Raw genomic sequence first — 21,583 nt, forward strand, 5'->3', positions numbered from 1 at the left:
CAGTGTCAGTATCTTAATACTTCTAATCAGGTATTCCCCACCCCCTCCCCCCACACACACACACACAGGGCAATGGGGGTTAAGTGACCTGCCCAGGGTCACACAGCTAGTAAGTGTCAAGTGTCTGAAGCTGTATTTGAACTCAGGTCCTCCTGAATCCAGGGCCAGTGCTTTATCCACTGTGTCACCTAGCTGCCCCTAGGTATTCTTTTTACTATATTTTTTACTATTTTTACTTTTTACTATATTTTTAGTATAGCTTAATTTAAGTCTTCTTGCTTCTTTAAACATGATGGCACTAAATGAGTCAATGAATTTTTCCTCATCATTTGAAGAGGAAATATGGGAATTAATTTACAGTATAAATTGTCTTTCTCTCTAGTGAGGGAACAATAAATAAGTAGCTTTACTACTTTACTGCAGTGGTAGAGCAAATAAGTTATCCCTATGCACCCTTTTCTCTGTTGCTTCCACTCTTTCAGTCACTACCACTAGCTTCACTGGTACTATTCGATTGCTATTTAACTGCTCACAAAATAATAAATGCATGAACCACAAGTAATATTGATAATTTTATGTCATTTGTACATTTATTTGAACTTTTCCAAATTATAGGACCCAACTCCAAAACATGAAAATTACTGCCTGTTAAGGTATATTTCATTTTCTTTCCCAAAAGTTTAAACACAGTAAAATACAGACAAATGAGTAAGTTCAGTGCACTTTCAATAACTCACTGGCTGATACAATGAGACAAAAATGGCTTCTATCCATGAAAGAAGATAGTTCCACAAAAAAGATAGGTTAACATCTTCAAAATATTAACAGTAAATAAAATGGAGAGAGGGGAATAAAACACTGTCTTTCCACCACACGGAAATTCTCCTAGACAACATTAAGTATTTGAGATAGGGCTCTGCAACATTTGATATGCTAACCACAGGCTGGCATGCTACTTAGCATCTCAGTCACTACTTGGCTACCACCTATAATCTTCACTCCACAGTTCTCATTCCTTCCTCTAAGGTCCATTCTTATAGGATGCCTCTGCTAGGACAGCAAAACTTCCCCTTCTACAATGCTCAAGACCACACCATCTTACTTCAATCTACCACCACTGTCCTTAGGATTCTTCACTGCCTTTCCTTTTATTCACTCCAGCCTCACATTTCTTGCTACTTTCATTCTAGTGAAAGGGCCCAGTGTGAAGAATATTCATACTGCTGAGCTACCTTGTCACTATTACTGGCCCATCATTCTTAGTGTTGTCCCTAAGTCTAGCTCAGAAGTTGACTATATAGTAAGGAGATTGGTTCCACAAGTCACACATGATATCAGTCTCATCCCATTATAGTCAAACTGAATAAAATATAAAGAGGATGATACCTGATTTAGAATTTAAACATTCAATAAAAATAAGCATCATATGTGCTATTATTGAATACTTTAAAATCTAATGAGTTTTGTTCATAAGCTGTATTTGTAACATTTGGTTTTGAAATCACACATAAAAAATTTAAAGTCTTAAAGCAGTGCTGTAGTGATTAGATTCAGCTGTTGGATGAGAGAAAACATGTCTCCTATGGAAGAACTCCAAATAGCAGAAACGGACAATGGTGTGATAAGCCTTCAACTACTCCTTATATACCTCCCCTCTACTCACCGGTTTCTGTGCCACACAGCACTCATCCCTTGGCTTTAGTACTGCTACAACAACAACTGTTGGAACAAGGGAAGGATCTTCCCTCTTAACCAAGGAAAAAAGAAAGAGGCTTGCAGTGTTCCCTCCAAATGGGCCACTTACCTACCTGCTTGATAAGCACTCCAAACATGGATTTCAGATAAGCTCAAGAGCGCAAGCTTACCTAGTAAGTGGAGAGAGAAAGGGAACCCAAGTTCCCATATGGCACTATATGCTTTTGCACTGTGACAAAGGGATATTCCCTCTCTCCTATGGCTCTAGCAGCAGCAGATATAGCATGATGGACTACATAAATGTATCACTGACTAAGGCAGGAATGGAACAGAGCCTTAGGGGAGATCACCATGCCACTGCTGCAACATATCTTTGCCCTCTCTCTCCTTGCCTAGGCATGGGAGGGATGAGGGTAGTCTCCCTCATCACAGCATGGAAAGTTCATAATGTAGACATTATGTAAACATGACTCTACTATATGTTTAAATGAATAGGTCATAATAAAGTGTTACTTAAAGAAATGAGCAACTTAAAATTAGTTACAAGAAAATACCGTTTGTGGCCGGGAAGGCATACTCTAGAGCATACATGCAACTAATTAAATTTGACAGGTCTAAGAAAATCCTTTAATATTTTCATCAGCTATGATTAGGCACTTTTGACTTAGGTGAATGATCATATAAATTAAATAATTAACTGCTATGATTTAAAATGTTATTATCTGATGAAACTCTAGTGAACCATTTGAGAAATTAAGTACTAACTTCAGAAAGTACTAAAGACTGTAAAATACCACCTCAGTTTTTAACATTAATCTACAATCTTAAAATTTTGGAAACATTAATTCAGTTTAGCATTAAGTTCCTCCTACTGGTAGAAATTGTAGTTTTGATAATGATTCTCAGAGGCTTCCAGTACCTATGTAACAGGGGAGGGGAAAAAAAGACCCCGAGAATGAGAAAAGAGCATACCTGTACTGCAGTGCCTATACAGATTATCTGTGCTGTTGCTACTCAGGTGTGTTCGAAGAATATCAAGTATGAATGCCATTTTACTCCTAAAGCTAAATTATCTTAAATGTCACAAGTAGCAAATGATGCCAAGATATTTGCCATAAATGAGGTGTATATTTTTGTAGTATGCCCAATTAGGAATTTTATTTCTATGTAATAATGTTTAAATGGGTATTCTAAAAAAAATATAGTCTGTACAGTGATTAATTTTCAGCTTAAAAAAAGTAACTGTGAGAAAGGGACAGATTTTATGGCCAATTCTCAGTCATACGTGTGTGGATTAAATGTAATACAGTGAAAGTCAAGATGGCTTCCTCTTGCCACCCAACATGCTTCTGGAACCCCAGCACCAATATGAGTTGGTGTGGGCTCAAAGAATGCAAACCAAGTTTAATATTAGTCTAATCAAAACATAATTAGGAAGATAAGCTGTTTATAAAAAGTCAAACAATGCATTTCAAAACCAAATATTAAATATACTTGGGATTATCCACTTATTTCTCTCTCCATTAGTGTAGATAACTGAGACTTAACCTTATCTACAAATGTACTAGTCCTAGAGTAAATGTGCTAACTAGAAAACTGCTTATTACAAAATAAATATCTTCAGTCTCTCTACTCTAGGTCATGTTAAACCATTAACAGTTTTAGAATGCCAACATAGGTCACTTTGGGGGGAGACACAAAGACTATACAATCCTGAGCAAAGTGATAAAGGTACAGTTTCTTGGAGCTCTTTCTTATCTAAGTAGTCCTTTAGCAAACACTTAAAAACCAAATTATTCCCCTTTTCATTAGATGTACCGTGAGTTCGATTTACTTTGGTAAATAATTTTATCTATGTAAACCTTTAAAGTAGAAAACAAGCAGAGTTTTGATCAGGATTTCTCCATCACCTTTTGACACTGATACAGTAAATAATCTGGAAGAGTAGAGCAAGAGGATCTGAACCACAGAGCTACCATTCCTTCATGAGCCCTTAAGTGCAGCAAGCAGGGGACTGATGGGAGTAGGTGACAGGCCAATATTCCTTCATTGCCTAAAACAAAACAATAATTATATATTCTCAGTCTCAATCAGTTCAGCAGCATAATAATCCAAAATATACAACATGATACAAAGTTCAAGTCTACCATTAAAAGTTCACTTGAGTCCATGTAAGCACTTTTCTGTTCTTCCAAACAAGTTACTTATTAAATACTTCCTCTGGGCAAGTCACTGAGCTAGGTGCTTAATATTCTATTCATCAAACTATTAAAACCCCAAATTTTATTTTTGAGAGGAAAAATCATGATAGAAAATTATCTTTGAATAGATAAAGATCTAAGATAAATGCCATTGTTTGAATGGCAAATGATCCAAAATAAATGTCATTGTTATAAAACAATATTTGTACATATGGTACAGATATGTAACACCAATGCTTTCAGTTATTTTATTTTTTGTAAGGAACTATGAATTCATTGGCATTATATCACTTCCATGAATCAGACAACTATTTTTCTAATACTTGGTAGGTGATCTATGAGACTGGCTATGGTCAAAAAAAGTACAACCCTTGGTCAATGTAGTAATAATCTTCTCATTATTATATTTTGCCACAATAAAAATTTGTCATTATAATGTTTACTTATACAATACACATTAATTTATATCTATTTATTCTGTGGACTGAAAAATAAGAATTATATACAAAATAATGAAATGCTTAAAAATAGATTATGTAAATAATACTAAATTTCATTTTTCCACAAATAAAAATAAAACTGTTATGAAAGCAAAATAAAAACAACAAATTGCATACTATCAAAAATAATAATACTCCAGTTATTCTACAACAAAATGTTCAGTTTAATATAATACCATTCTTAATGTAATGGAAAAAATTTACAAAGTCAGAAAATTTTTAAAAACCCACTTTTAAGGGCAGCTAGGTGGCACAGTGGATAGAGCACCGGCCCTGAATTCAGGAGGACCTGAGTTCAAATCCAGCCTCAGACCCTTGACACTTACTAGCTGTGTGATCCTGGGCAAGTCACTTAACCCCAACTGCCTCACCAAAAAAACAAACAAACAAACAAACAAAAAAACCACAACCCCCCCCCCCACACACACTTTAAAATTTATTTGTAATTGTACCATGGGTCCGTGTGACAGAAATGACCCAAGTTGCAAATAGAGACATACCTTTTTAGACATAGACTGTATGGAGATTAATTTTGCTTGTCTATTAATTTGTTATAAAAGCTTTTTTTTTTCAAAGCAGAAGAAAGGGAAGTGCAAAGAAAAGAGCTAGGGATAGAATTACCCCTCTCCCCCCCCCAAAAAAAAGGTTTTGAAACATGTTATTTAAATGCACAGAAGAGAAGGAAAGCCAGAAGAATCACAGACAAGTAGGACAGCCTTGAAAGTAACTGTGATTTATCATATACTTTAAAAGAAAAGCAAGCTATTTATTATAGAGCTTTGGAGTTCCATGTGCAATGCTCTTTTTGTTCTACTATATATATGGAAGTGCTCATTTTAGTTCATGTTTGTTAAACTCAGAATTTTAAAACATTAAAACAAAACCAAATGTAAATGAGGCCAAGGGTGTATTTGAGTATCAAATTCTATTTCTAAGTATCAATCATATAACACCACTTTTCAAGTACATAATAATTGCTAATAAATCAATATGCTTTTAAGACACTTAAAAACCGATAAATTATGTAACTATTTGTCCTAAAATGCTAATTGAAAAGCCATAAAAGTACAAATCTGTTCACAAAAATCTATACCAGTTCTAAGCAATACAGCTACTTCCAAAAGAACATAGCCCAGGAGCTCCAGCCAGCTGTTAGAGGTCTATGAGAAAACAGTGGTAATTTGTAGGCACCATGATGCTATTTAAGTGTTTAGTATAGAATTATAGATGCTTTTTGCGTGTGACATGTGAGGACAAAGGATAAAAGAAAAAGCATCATAAATATAAGGTTGTTTGGTTTTTTAAAATCATGCTACAAACCTATAATATCAACGATGTGCAGCCTTAGTTTCTGCTGCAAGGTCTTCAGGGCAAAAGGCAAATTAGCTTGAGAATCTGACATTTTGATGTTTTGTTTCACATCATTTGCAAAGGATAGCCAGAGTTTGCCAAAGTCTTCAGTACATATCTTCATTGGTCTGAAATTATTTTTTGTTAGTATATATCCAAAAGAATTAAATGATTCTCAACACAAAAACCTTTCAAAAATCACAGATATAAATAAAAATAAATATCTTAATGACCATTATAAAAGCAAAGCAACCTTGCTCCTATTGAACCAATGATAAGACATAATTTCAACTTCCAATTTGATGTCAAAAAAAATACACTGGCACCATGAAGCATGCTACTTAATTCCAAATCCAGTTTATACTCCCTGCTGATTAGTCCTCAGTGAATAACTTTACCATATCAATAATTATAAATAATTATATCAAGGTGATTTCAACAATATATGTAACAACCCATCTATTCCTTCCTGAGTTGCTATGGTCAAAACAATTCATGACTTGCTGTCAACCTTTCAGTGCTAAACTTCCCCAAAGTGAGTTAAGGTGTACCTTAAATGACAAACATATGATCCACTGTCAGATCTTTACTTCAAGCATACCACACTTAGAAAGATCTGTCAGAGTTTGTATCCACTGAACCCAGGTTTATTTGGATTTCTCAATGAGTCAAAGTGTGATTTTTGTACTTTTCTATGACTAATGTTATACTGTCAAAAAAAGTTTTTTCAGATGCACTTTCATTTTAATACTTAAACACAACTATATACCAGGGATTGGGCCAAAAGCAAGTGAGAATTTTAATAAATTATGACCCTTGGAATAAATACTATGCTAGTCTGCTAATGTTTACTGCTCTCTGATGCACACTCACAGACAAAGACTGGAAGTTCTTTGAAGCCAGGGACTATATCTTATCATTCTCCCACAGATCTAATCCAGGCAGGCACTAAATAAGTATTACATACATGCTTATTATAATGTTTTAAAGACAGGAGAAAAAAAAGTAAAAATCAAGCACAACTGTAAGCCTCAGATTTTTAAAGAGTTTTGTTGTAATTTTTTTTAAAAAATGGAATCCTTGGTGTTTCCTTTTCCTCTACCTACAGATATTCTTCATAAAAGAACACTGACCTGAATGATATATTTGAAAAATAAACAGAATACTAAAATTTGCTAGAGATTATGTCTTTTCTCTTTCCTGTATAGCTTCCCACATTACCCAGAACAGTGCTCTGAATGCAATGGATATTCAGTGTTTTTTTTCTTATTGATAATAAAAAATTAAATATTGTATAACAAGAGATTTTGCCATAAGAATTAGTTGGATGGGGGCAGCTAGGTGGTGCAGTAGATAGAGCACTGGCCCTGGAGTCAGGAGGACCTGAGTTCAAATCTAGCCTCAGACACTTGACACTAGCTGTGTGACCTTGGCCAAGTCACTTAACCCTCATTGCCCAGCCAAAAAAACAAAATATGTAAGAACTAGTTGGATAAAAGAACACTTAATGATATAAATTAATTACATCAAGAAAAAACTTCTTTAGAAGAAAAAAGAAACAAGAAATTTTAGGTTTAACCAAGTCCAATTAAATTGCTATCCCAAATGGTGAGAAATCAATTACCTAATGAAATCCAATAGTGATAAGGTTACTGAAAATTCAAGCTGAATATATGGATCTTCTTCCACCTGATACTTAACATAACCAGAAAGACCCTCCTCTGTAAAAGGCTTTTCCATCTGCACATGATGCTGGATGCTTTTAGTGCTTTCTGCTTCTATTACAGGAAAACAGAAACCAGGATGCTCAAGGATCTGTAAAAAGCAATATAACACTGTACTGAAAATCTTGGGGGAGGAGTATCTATAGAATTAACATGAGATAGCTGCCATTTTTCTTTTTTTCAAAGTTGGAAATTTCCCCCCTCTACAACCAAAAATAACCAAGAGAGAATGTTATTAGGATTAAATTCTACAATAAAAATGTTAATGAAACCAAAATTTTTGTAAAAGATTATCAAGTCTTAGCCAATGATCCACTTATTCCAAGCTATAATCAAAACAAAACAAAAAACAAAAAAACCTCTAGTTCAACTTCATATATATATATATATATAATATATATATATTATATATATACACATATATATAATATATATACACACAAACACACACATATATGTATATCTTATTCTATAAAATAATTCAAATCCCATTACAACAAATTACAAATTACTTTGTTGTAATAGAACAGATATTACAGATAACATTTGCAGTCCACTAGAACCAAGAATAAACAAAAACAGCACCCAGTTATTTAATGCAAGGCAACAAATAAGCAAAATAAAAGAAGTACCCTGGGGCAGCTAGGTGGCACAGTGGATAGAGCACAGGCCCTGGAGTCAGGAGTACCTGAATTCAAATCCAGCCTCAGACACTTAACACTTACTAACTGTGTGATCCTGGGCAAGTCACTTAACGCCAAATGCTTCACTTAAAAAAAAAAAAAAAAAGGACCCTGCATCCTACTAGAGAAAGAGTTGGTATCATTCACATATTTATCTCTTAGTGAAGGAAGCAAGCATTTAGTGCTTGCCTGCCGCGTGCCAGGAATTTTTTTAAGTGCTTTACAAATATTATCTCATTTGATCCTCACAACAACCTTGGGAGTTAGGAGCTATTATTATTTCCATTTTACAGTTGAGGCAATTGAGGCAGAGGTTACATGATATGTCTAGGGTAACAGAGTTAACAAATCTGAAGCTAGTCTGAGGCTAGATGTGAACTCATATCTTCCTAACCCCAAGCCCACTGTACTGTGTCAACTAACTGCCTCATCCACTTTTCTCCTCAAATTCTTAGATTTTTTAATGCATGTTTTGTTCTGTTTTGGTAAGCAGGTAAGTGTTTTTCTGGATTTTTCATAACAATGACAGAAATGTCTGAAAATAATTATTTAAAAGATGGCACCAATTTAAAACTCATCTTTATACTTATCACTTTTCCCATTAATGTCTTAAGCAAGGCATTCATTTATCTAATTGGGTCTCCTAAACTAAAGAAAATAAACAAGTTTTATTTTCTTACGTTTTGTTCTTACCTTCTTTGAAATATGGAAATTATGACAATTCTTTCCCCTTTCTATTTTTTGTAGAGGGGTAAGAGTTGGTAGTTGGAATAAGTTTGTGAGTAAGTACTACGACCAATAAGAAAAATACCAATCAGCAAAAAGTGCCTCTTTAAAGCTAGAAACGATGAACCATCAATTTTCTTACCTTGAAATTTTCTGTAGGTGCAATTTCCAAATTCATACTCTTCAGCTCCAAACTGCTCTTGTTGGCAACCAACCAGACCAGCAATAAGCAGTCATCTTTCCAAATTTTGCAAGAAGATACTTTTAACATTTCATTGTTACAGAGTTCCACTAGATCAGAATGTACATGTTCATTTAGCTCTTCTAATAAGGAAGAAGTTAAAGAGATTTCATTGGCAAATGAGGAAAGAGTAGGATGAGGAGGGTGAAAAATCTCCATGCTATTATCTTCAAACAAAGAAGGTGGAGACAGGCTGCAAGCTGAGAGATTCTCAACCAAATGCAGTTCAGTGAGTGACTCAGATTTTAAACCTGATTCCAAAAATTCTGAACCAAGGGAACATTTCTTTAATCCTGTGTCTCCTTTGTCCTGAAAACTGTTCAGATGATCATTATCTTCATAAGGTGCATTTGACAAAGCACTAAAAGAAGAGTAGTTAATGTTACATGCACTGGTTACTTCTCTATTTTTGATGTCATTAACTTTTGATTTCCTTCGGAACTTGTGAGAGACAGTATCTGTTTTTCCCAGCTGCAGGAAAAAAAAAAAAAGAAAAAGAAACTATTCCACTTATCATGGGTTTTGAAATATTCTAACAAAAGAATGGCCTAAATCCAGGTAAATTCAAATTAACAATTTTATTAAGCCTGCTGAGGTTTTGCATTACAAATCAGAAATTATGAAAACCACAACACACACACAAAAACAGCCCAGAAATGTATTCTTGCAACTGCACGGCTTTGAATAATTTATTAAATTTTATTTATTTTCAACTATTCAAAATTAGAAGTAAGGTCAGAAAGCCAACCTTTACCTAAATTTGAAGATCTCTTCAATTCTGAAGCATTAGATTATAAAACTAGACAGCCCGGTTCTCTACTACAAACTGAAAGGATGGCTGAAAGGAACCTTGTGAAGGATATCCTCTGTATTTTTACATAAGATATGACACTGCTTCCATTTACAGCCCTTGTTAAGGATATAGCAGAAACCAAGCTACTGATGCAGATCACAAGGGTGAAGGACATGAAAAAAAAAAATTCCCAGAATCCAAACAATGCCAAAATGAGAGTCCAAAGGAACGAGAATTAAATGTGGAGAAGTTATTCTAATTATGATTCTTTCTCTCTCTCTCTTTTTTTTTTTTGGAGGGGGGTGGTGGTGGGGCAATGAGGGTTAAGTGATTTGCCCAGGGTCACACAGCTAATGAGTGTCAAGTGTCTGAGGCTGGATTTGAACTCAGATCCTCCTGAATCCAGGGCCAGTGCTTTATCCACTGTGCTACCTAGCTGCCCCCTATTCTAATTATGATTAAAGCAAACATTCTATCTCTGATTATTTCCTAAAATGTAACACAAGGCATATTAGAAATTGGCATAAAAATCATACCCAGATAGAATCCATGTTAAAATTGAAAACAAAACAAAGTGCAATTATTGTAAATGAAGAACCTAACATTTAAAAGACTGAATGTGGGTAATGTGTATACACACAAGCACACACACACATATACACACTTAATCAGGAAATATGGTGAAACAATAAAAACGAGTTGAACTTAAGAGTAAGAAGAGATAGGACCCCAAGTGCCTCACAAAAAAAATAAGAGATAGGACCGTGAAACTTGGCTGTGATATTTTTACTACTTGTATGCCCTGTACAAGTTATTTAATCTCTGGAACCATCAGTGTTCTCAACTATAAAGTAGAAATAATGCTTGCACTATCTAGGTATATAAATCATCCATATGTAGCATACATAGAACGCATGACCCACCTGGCCCATTCTCAATATATATATCAATGAAGATTTCTCATTGCATCCAGAATCTCCATCCTTCAATCATTCCCTCTCTCTTATTCAATTTTTAAAAATTCAATTTTATTATATTTTCAGTTCTGAATTCTCTCTCCCACCTTCCACCCCCACTCAAGAGAAAGTGAAAAAACCAAAACCTGCTAGAAATAAGTACCATCAAACAAAAAAATTTCTCTCAAAAGTCATGTCCAAAAACAACAAAAAAAAGCTTCAATTTATACTCTGTGTTTGTTCATCTCCTCTATCTGGAAGTGGATAGCATGTTCCACCATGAGTCTTCTGAGATGGTTATTGTATTGATCTGAGTTCCTGGGTTTTTCAAAGTTATTTATCTTTCTAATATTGTTGTTACTATACAGACTGTTCTCCTGTTCACTTCACTATGTATCAGTTCAAACAAATCTTCCCAGGTTTCTTTAAAACCCTTCTCATAATATCTTATAGCTTAATGATACTCTATCAAATTCAATTAACAAAATTTGTCCAGCCATTGCCTAATTGATGTGCCTAAACACCCAGTTCTCAATTCTTTGCCACACAAAAGGAGCTACTATAAGGATTAAAAAAAAATTATTCTTTTCCCTATTTCTTTGATCACCTTAGGACATAAGCCTAGTAGCAGTATTCATTGAGTCAAAGGGTATGCAAAATTTACTAGCTTTTTGGGTAAAGTTCTAAATTGCCCTCCACAATGACTGGACCAGATCACAACTCTACCAATACATCTACATACCTGTTTTTCCACAGCTCCTCCAGCATTTGTCATTTTCTTTTCTTTTCTTTTCTTTTCTTTTCTTTTTATCATCTTAGCCAGTCAGAAGGGTGTGAGGTGCTACCTCAGAGTTGTTTTAATTTCCATTTCTGTACTTATTAGTGATTTAAAACAATTTCTTCATATAACTATTGATAACGAATTTCCTTCTCTGAAAACTTCCTATTCATATCCCTTGGCCATGTATCAATTGAGGAATGGTCTTTATTCTCATAAATTTGATTCAGTTTCCCTTATATTTTAGAAGTGAAGTTTTTATTAGAGAAATTTGCTTTATTTATTTTCCATTTACCTGTTTTTCTTCTCATTTTAGCTGCACTAGTTTTGTTTGGGCAAAACCTTTTTACCTTTACGTAATCAAAACTGTCTAATGTTACCTTCTATGAACCTCTCTAACTCTTTATTTCATGAACTCTTCCCATATTCATAGATCTGATAGGTAATTTCTTCTAAGCTCTTTTAGTTTTGAATATATCACACTTCATGTCTAAATTATGTACCTATTTAGAGCTTATCTTAATACATGGTATAAAATGCTGATCTAGATATGGTTTCTAGCAGATGGCTTTCCTGGCAGTTTTTTGTTCTTCCCCACTAACTAGGATCTTGCACTCCATTAAACACCAAATTTGTGGGGGCAGCTAGGTGGCACAGTGGATAAAACACCAGTCCTGGATTCAGGAGGACCTGAGTTCAAATCTAGCCTCAGATACTTGACACTTACTAGCTATGAGACCTTGGGCAAGTCACTTAACCCTCATTACCCCGCAAAAAAAACCAAAAACAAAATAAAAATTTTTAAAAACCACTAAATTCATGTGTTCATTTGCTTCTATATAGTTAGCTTAATTTGTTGCACCAATCAACTTATTTCTCACCTAGTATCAAACTGCTTTGATGATTACAATTTTGTAGTATACTTTCTTTGAGATCTAGCACTTCTAGGACACCTTCCTTCTCACTAATGGATTTCTTTTTCATTAATTGCCTTGACACTCTTGACCTTTTGTTCCCCCTGATGAATTTTGTTATTATTTTTCTAGCTCTATAAAGTAATCTTTTGGTAGTTTAGTATGGTACTAAGTAAATTAATTTATGAAGTATTGACATTTTTATATTAGCTCATCCTACTCATGAGTAATTAATATTTCTCCAGTTATTTAGACCTGTCCTTATTTGTGTAAAGAGTGTTTTATAATTGTGTTCATATAATTCTTGTGTCTTGGCAAATAGGTTCCCAAGTATTTTATATTTTCTGTAACTATTTTAAATAGAATTTCTCTATCTCTTCCTACTGGGTTTTGTTGGCAATATGCAAAAATGCTAATAATTTGTGTGAGTTTCTTTTAAATCTTATAACTTTGCTGAAGTTGTTAATTGTTTCAACTATTTGCCTTATTTGTTGACTAAAGGATTCTTTAAGGAAATCATATCTGCAAAAAGTGGTAATTTTGCTTCTTTTATGCCTATGCTTTTTCTTTCAATTTAGAAATATACTAATTATCATTTTGAGAAGAGCTCTGTTCATTCCTATGCTCTTCTAGTATTTCTTTTTTTTTTTTTTTTACAGGGCAATGAGGGTTAGGTGATTTGCCCAGGGTCGCACAGCTAGTAAGTGTCAAGTGTCTGAGGCCAGATTTGAACTCAGGTCCTCCAGAATCCAGGATTGGTGCTTTATCCGCTGTGACACCTAGCTGCCCCCTCTTCTAGTATTTTTAACAGGAATGGTTGTTGTATCTTTTCAAAAGCCTTTTCTGCATCTGCTGATATAAACACATGGTTTTGTTATTAATATGGTCAATTTTGTTTATGCTTTTCCTACTATCAGACCAGCCCTACATTTCTGGTATAAGTCCAATGTGGTCAAAGTACATAAATTTGGTGATATGTTGCTGTAGTTTCATTAATATCTTATTTAAAATGTTTGCTTCAACATTCATTAGGGATACTGGTTAATAGTTTTATTTGTTTTGACTTTCCCTGATTTAAGTATCATGACCATATATTTATGTTAAAGAAGGGATCTGATAGAATTCCTTCTTTTCCTATTTTTTAGTAAAATTTATATAGTATTGGAATTAACTGTTCTTTAAGTATTTGGTAGAATTTTATGGTAAATCCATCTGGTCCTAGAAGTTTGTCTTTGGGATTTCACTTGAGGCTTGTTTGATTTCTTTTTCTAAGAGAGGACTATTTAAGTAATATCCTTCCTATTCTGCTAATCTGTTCTTTTTAGATTTTTAAAAATATTCATCCATTTATTTTTTGTAAATTTTAAAAATTTATTTTAAATTTACATACAAAATGAAAAAAGAAAAAACTTTGTCATGTACACGGCAGAACATGAGAAGTTTCAATATAAAACAATAAATTTCCATTTCAAGAAAACCAATATAATAAATACTATGCATTGTTTTCAAAGCCGCCTAGCTTTTAATTTTCTCCCCCTCTCTGCCCCCCACCCTAAAAGGCTACAATTAAGCTTTGGAGAGATGATAGATAGATAGATTAGATAGATGATAGAGAGACAGAGAGATAGACACACACACATATACAGATATCTATAAACATGCACATAGATACACATACCCCCACATACACATATAAGTAAGACCATACCATGTTTATTTCTACATGTCACCTGCTTCTCTGAAGGTGAATAGCATATTCCTTCCTAAGTCCAAGTCTTTCCATGTTTTTCTAGATCAACCAGCTCATCATTTCCTACCTCACAGCAATATTCCAACCCAAACAGATCCTATCTGAGAGACTGTCTGTGAAAGTTTTTTCCCCAAATTTTCTGCATTCCTTCTATTCTTGGCTACATAGGTTTTATTTATAAAAGAAAATTTTAATTTAAAATAGTCAAAATTATTCACATTACATGTCAACAATGCTCTCACTTTATAATACAGTTTAACTCTTGATAGTGCTGAATCTATTTCCTTTACATCTTTTTTCCTTGATTTCTTTGAAATTCCTGACCTTTTGACTCATGATGGAAAATGCTCTCCATATCCAGAAAAAAGAACTGTGGAATCTGAATGCAGATGGAATCATACTATTTCTACTTTTTTGTTTGTTTTCTTCTTTTATTTGATTTTCTTTCTTTCTTTAGAGGTTTTTCCCTTTTGTTTTGATTCTTCTTTCACGACATGACTAATGTAGAAATATATTTAATGTGATTATATATATATATATATATATATATATATATATATATATATAAAAAACCTATATCAGATTTCTTTCTGTCTTAGGGAGGGGGGAGGGAAGGAGAGAAAAAAATTTGGAACTCAAAATGTTATAAAAACAAATGTTGAAAACTATCTTTACTGTAACTGGAAAAAAACACTATTAAGATTTAAAAAAAAAAAAGAAATTCTTGAGGGGCAGCTGGGTGGCGCAGTGGATAAAGCACTAGCCCTGGAGTCAGGAGGACCTGAGTTCAAATCCAGCCTCAGACACTTGACACTTACTAGCTGTGTGACCCTGGGCAAGTCACTTAACCCCAATTGCCTCACCCAAAAAAACCCCCAAAAAACCTTCTTGACCTTTTGTTCTTGCAAATGAATTGTTATAATTTTTTCTAACACAGTAAAATAATTTTTTGGTAATTTGGTTGAGATGACTTTGAATAAATGGGTTAGATCATTTAAAAAATTCTATTGGCTTTACCTACATATGAAAAATTAATATTACTTTGATCATTTGGATCTGAGTTTATTGTTTAAAAAGTGTTTTATGTTTATATTCATATAGTTCCTGTCCCTTTTGGCAGATATATGCTCTGGTATTTTTTACCTTCTAGTTATTTTAAATGGCCTAAAACAAAATTGAATACTATTGCTGACACAGTGTAGTTTCTGTTTTTCTCTTTTGATTAAATCTATTTTTTAAACTTTTTCTGAGACTATGATTATTATTCCTGGTTTTTTTACATAATAAATTCTACTCCCACCCTTTATTTTATCTTTGTGTGTATCTCTCATTTTTATGATATTTCCTGACAGCAACATATTGTTGAGTTCAAATTTTTAATCTATCTGTTTCTGTTTTATGGGTAAATTCATCCCATTCACTTGGGGGGGGCAGGGCAATGAGGGTTAAGTGACTTGCCCAGGGTCACACAGCTAGTAAGTGTCAAGTGTCTGAGGATGGATTTGAACTCAGGTTATTCCTGAATCCAGGTTTGGTGCTTTATCCACTGTGCCACCTAGCTGCCCCGCCATTCACATTCTAAACTACAATTAAATGTTGTACATTTTCCTCCTTCCTGTTTTTCCTCACTATCCTTCTCACCCTAACCCTCAATACTCCTCTGATTTACTTCTACCCACTACCTTGTCCTCCCATTCCTTAACCTACCCACCCCTCTAGGAATTCCTCTCTTATCTTCTCTCTGCACCCTATCACCTTGCCCTGTTATTTTTTTTCCAAATTTAGAAGACTTTTATACCCTTCTAAATGGATATGTTGTTTCCTCTTTAACCTAGTCTTGATAAGAGTAAGGTTCTATCACTACACGCCCTCCCCCCTTCTAGCTTTTTCTGTATCAATTCTTCCTTTTAGGTCTCACTTATATGAGATAATTATTCTTTTTTATCTCTTCCTACAGTTTTATCTTTTCGAAATCACCCCATCATACTCAGCTCTGTCCAAGCCTAAATAATGATAGTCATAAGAATCCTGCTAATATTTTCACATAAGAAATAAACAATTTGACTGTATTGAGTCCCTTAGAATTGGTCTTTAATGTTCACCTTATATTTCTCCTGGGTGTTATATGTTGAATTTTCCCTTAAGTTCACAAAAGCCTGAAAGTCTTTCAATTGGTTAAATGTCCATTTTTTTTTTTCCATTAAGGATTATACTCAACTTGGCTGAATAAGTTATCCTTGGGCAAAACCCTGGCTCTTTTGCTCTATAGAATACAGTATTCTAAGACCTATGGTCCTTCAACATGGTAGCTGCTAGGTATTGTGTAATCCTTATTGTGGCACCATGATAATTAGATTTTTTTTCCTCATTTCTGACAATATTTTCTCCTTAATCTGGGCTTTGAAACTTGGTTATGATATTCCTGTAAGTTTTCCCCCTGGGATCTCTTTCAGGTGGTAATCGGTTGATTTTTTCTATTTCTGCTTTGCCTTCTTGTTTTAGAACTTCAGGGCAATTTTCCTTAATAATTTCTTGTAATACTGTATCAAGATTCTTTTTTTTTAAATCATAATTTTCAGGTAGTTCAACTATTTTTATATTATTTATCCTTGATCTATTGTCCAAACCAGTTGTCTTTCTGATGAAGATGTTTCTCTTTCTCTTCTATTTTTTCATTCTTTTGGTTTTCTTTTATGTTTTTTTTTTGGTGTCTTAGAACTTCATTAGCTTTTCCTTACTTAATTCTAGTTTTCAAGGAATTATTTTCTTCCTTAGGTTTTTGATTCCCTATTTCAAGTTAGATGACCTCCTTTTCATAATTTTCTTGATTTTCTTACACTGCTCTTATTTTTTTTTCTAATTTTTCCTCGAGCTCTCATTCTATTTTTAAAGTCCTTTTAAAGTTCTTCCAAGAATTCTCTTTTTGCTTGGGACCATTTGATGTTTCACACTGAAAAAGGAGTGGCTTTTTTTTAGCTCCATTATCTTCCTCTGAATATGAACCCAGATATTTTTTTTATCCCCACAGTAACTATCATTAGATTTTTTTTCTTCTTTGCTTACTCATTTTTATTTATTTATTTGGTTTTAGCAGTTATTTTCTGAGGTCTAGCTCGGGGTCCAAACTTGGGTTCTCCTCTCTTCTCCTAAGCCATGGGTAGGACACCCAGCCACACTATCCTGAAAATGATCTTGCTCCCTGCAGTCACTCTGGTGGCTACAAACTACAACTGTCCTCTCTGCCTTGGAACTGAAACCAAGGCCTCCTACAAGTGTCCACAGTCAACAGGATTCCCACTCCGTGCTACTGCACTCACCAAATGTGTGCTAGCTCCATCTCCCCACAGCCACAGAGATGTCTGGTCAGCACGGCTGTGCTTGGTATCCCTCAACAGTGGAAGCTCTTTTAACCTTCTCCTATTCAGCTGTCAGAACCTCGCCTCCCCTCCCCTCTCCCCCACTACCTGTGATATGAAAGTTTCTAAGGCTGAAGCTGTTCCTCAACCTAGCTGTCCCTAGGGCTTGTTGTTTGTTGATTCTGCAGAGTCAGTCTCAAGGTGTTCTGGGGTCTTCTCAAATTGTCTTAGGAAGACAACTGTTTTATCCCGTGTTTGTTTCTGGGGCTCTGGGGCAATGCTCTGTCTTTTTTTATGAAGGAAATTTGGAGCCAAAAGTTTTCTGACCTACTCCAACATCTTCCCAGAATCCTTGTCTCCATTTCATTTAGATTGTCAGTTTTATTAGCACACAGTTGGGAAAAATATCTCCTAATAATTTCTTTTATTTATTCTTCTTTGTGAATTCACCTTTTCCCTTTTTTTTCTTTTTCTTCTTTTTAAAAAAAATCAAGTTGGCTAATCAAATTGGTTTATCTATTTTACCGATTTTTTTTGCTCCCCAAAAGTCAGCTCCTAATTTTATTTCTTAATTCAATGTTGTTGGGGCTTACTGGGTTGGAAGGTTTTTGTTTTGCTTTCAATTTTGTTAACCTCTCCTTTGATTTTCAAGATTTCTATTTTGGTGTTTAATTGAGGTTTTTTAATCTGCTGGTTTTCTAGTATTTTTAGTTAGAAGCCTAACTCATTGATTTACTTGTTCTCTCTTTTAGTGATGAAATTTTGTTATGTTACCTCATCTCTTTATTATCTCATTTCTTTGTTATGTTATCTCATTATCATTGATGAAATTGTTTCTATGATTTATTCTTTGACCCTTCTATTTATTAGGATTAAGTTATTTAGTTTCCAATTAACTTTTAAATATTCTAGTTCTGGGGGGCGGCTAGATAGCACAGTGGATAAAGCACCGGCCCTGGATTCAGGAATACCTGAGTTCAAATCCGGGCTCAGACACTTGATGTGTGACCCTGGGCAAGTCACTTAACCCCCATTACCCCGCAAAAAAAAAAAATTCTAGTTCTGTAACAGTACCATATATTATTGTGAAATAGATATATTCGTTCCTATTACCATTCAATATTCTCTAAGTCTATCATATCTAACTTTTAGAAAATTCTATTCAGCTCTGGTTTTTCATCAAGAATTCTTGGAAGCCCTCTATTTCATTAAAGATCCATTTTTTCCCTTATAGGATTATGTTCAGTTTTGCTTTCTAAGTTATTCTTGGTTGTAAGCCAAGACCTTTGCCTTCTTGAGTATCATGCTCCTAGCTCAAAAGGAGTATCACTCCTTTAAAGCGGTGACTGCTAAATGTGTGATTCTGAATGTGGACCTTCAGTGTTTGAATTCTTTTGTTCTGACTGCTTGCAGTATTTTTTTTCTTTTACTTGAAAGCTCTAGATATTGACTATAATATACCTGGACTTTCATTTTGAAAGTTTCTTTCAGGAAGTATACCATGGATTCTTTTCAGTCACTCAGTCATGTCCAACTCTTCATGATCCCATAGACCATAGCACACCAATACTATCTATGGGGTTTTCTTGGCAAAGATACTAGAGTGGTTTGCATTTCCTTCTCCAGTGGATTAAGACAAACAGAGATTAAGTAAATTGCTTCAGGTCACACAAGTAGGAAGAGTCTGAGGCTAGATTTGACTCAGGTATTCCTGACTCCAGGCTCAGAGCCCTATCCATTGAGTCACCTAGCTGCCTCTTGTGAAGTCATTAACTTGCTTTTATTTCAAAGTTCAGAAAATTATTTTATAATTATTTGCATATATGCTATATGTCCCTACTAAACTATAAACTGCAAGGTCAGGACTAATTATATTTACCTTTTTTTTCCCTCCTACAATCTAATACAATACTCTGCACTTAAATGTTTAGTGAATTCCTTGACTTGTATCCAGGGATGCTAGAGTAACAGCATAAATGGGTAAACTAACAAGTTTAACTACGATCAGTTTAGAAATACTCTTTGTGGGGCAACTAGGTGGCACAGTGGATGGAGCACCAGCCCTGGAGTCAGGAGGGTCTGAGTTAAAATCCGACCTCAGACACTTAACACTTACTAGCTGTGTGACCCTAGGCAAGTCACTTAATCCCAAATGCCTTACCAAAAACAAACAAACAAAACAAAAACACCTCTTTGTGCCCATACTAACTGCATCATTGATTCTAAATCTACCAAGAAAATCTTGGCAGGCTGCTGTGCAACAAACAAAATAAAGCTTAAGTGAATCAACAAATTAGAGTGCAATTCACACATTAGTCTCCTGGGGATTTGGTCAGCATAATTTTTTCTATTAGGATCTGATTATCTTTGGTGTGACTGACAGCTGAGTGCTTAAACCAACAGAACTGAGTGACCAGAATCTGCAACTACAGGATTTACATTTACATAATCAAATGAGATAATATTTATAAAGCACTTAGCACAGTGCCTAGTACAAAGCAGAAGCTTAACAAATGCTTGTTCTCTTCCCCTTCCCCATTACAGCCCGCCTTATGTCTATATGGTGTGACTTGAAGAGCATTGGGAAAATAGTCTCTCTCACCAAAAATAACTTATCACTGGCCTAACTTGGTGCCTGAAATTTCCACAATTAGTCACTCTTCCTTTGTGTTAAAGAACTGAAAGTAGTTGTCATGTTGTAGATGTTATATGAAATAACATTAAGCCATTATCATCTATTAATACTTTAGTTTGAAATAGTTTGTAAAATCCCTAGCAATGAGCAAGGCCCTAAGAAAATGGGAATCGAGACTGAAATTTTTTTTCAAGGAGTGGCAAATGGATAAAAAAGCTAGGGCTGTAGGTTACTGTTGTTGTTCCATAACTTTTCAGCCATGTCTGACTCTTCATGACCCCGTTTGGGATTTTCTTAGCAAAGATACTAGATACTAGCCATTTCCTTCTCCAACTCATTTTACAGATGAGGAAACTGAGGCAAATAGGGTTAAGTGACTTGCCCAGGGTTACATGACTAGTAAGTGTCTGAGGCCAGATTTAAACTCAGGAAGATGAGTCTTCCTGACTCCAGGCCTGGTGCTCTAGAGATCCACTGCACCACCGCTGCCTGCTGTTCCCTAACAGGACACTACAGTAGGTCACTACGTATCTCAGTGATGGGTATCATGAGGACAACACCACCTCAGAGGGTGGCTCATAAAAATGAAAGTACCAGAAGGGAAATGGTGGGAAAGCTAACAAAAAAATTGATCACCTTCAAATTCTTCTTGAAGCAGACCTTCCACTTCATCATGCAGCCAAGTCATCATCATCCCTAACTGGGGATTATATGGGCATTCTCCTACGTGCACTATGAGTGGCCTTTGTATTCTACTCCAGCACATTTTTTTTAAAGTGGCATTGAAAAATAAAGTATTGAACTATGTAGGGAAATGTCAGTAGGAAGCACCAATTCAAGTCAAGTCAACAAGCATTTATTAAGCACCTAGTTTGTACCAAACACTGCATAATTCTCTATTCAGACTAGATACAAAACTAGAGAATGAAAGTTTTCTCTCCTTTATAGCTCCAGGGAACCTGTTATATGGAAAGCACTGGACTAAAGAGGAATCATAAAAACAACATTGTCAATTCACACATATATGGTGCTCTTTAAATTTCCAAAGTATTCTCTCAAAATAACCCTGTGAGGTAGGTAGTAAAAATATTATCACTCCCATTTTATAGATCAGAAACTGAGGCTCAGAAAGGTTCAAATGCCTTGTCAAAGTGACTTATCACATTCAAAAAGTGAGAGTTGGGCTTCAAACCAAGGACTCTAGACTCTGGATCCATTTCTCCTTCCACTATACCAAGTTCTATCTCTAAGTAATCTCACTGACTGTCTACATTTAATTAA

At 34.7% G+C, this 21,583-nt stretch overlaps 1 protein-coding gene across 2 annotated transcripts in view; it reads right to left on the minus strand.

Annotated features, from left to right (window-relative positions):
* Positions 1-583: 583 nt before the first annotated feature.
* Positions 584-21,583, minus strand: part of AP4E1 (adaptor related protein complex 4 subunit epsilon 1) — an 80,558-nt gene continuing 59,558 nt past the window's right edge. For both annotated transcript variants that reach the window (XM_043987870.1, XM_043987871.1), the window contains 4 exons: positions 9,022-9,591; positions 7,371-7,561; positions 5,717-5,874; positions 584-3,748 (listed from right to left, as the gene is read on the minus strand). In XM_043987870.1, the coding sequence (XP_043843805.1) occupies positions 3,588-3,748; positions 5,717-5,874; positions 7,371-7,561; positions 9,022-9,591 (1,080 nt within the window). In that variant the 3' untranslated portion in view covers positions 584-3,587. The remainder of the gene's footprint in view (positions 3,749-5,716; positions 5,875-7,370; positions 7,562-9,021; positions 9,592-21,583) is intronic.

The sequence above is a fragment of the Dromiciops gliroides genome, chromosome 2 (assembly GCF_019393635.1).
Source record: "Dromiciops gliroides isolate mDroGli1 chromosome 2, mDroGli1.pri, whole genome shotgun sequence".
In the NCBI taxonomy this organism is placed as follows: domain Eukaryota; kingdom Metazoa; phylum Chordata; class Mammalia; order Microbiotheria; family Microbiotheriidae; genus Dromiciops; species Dromiciops gliroides.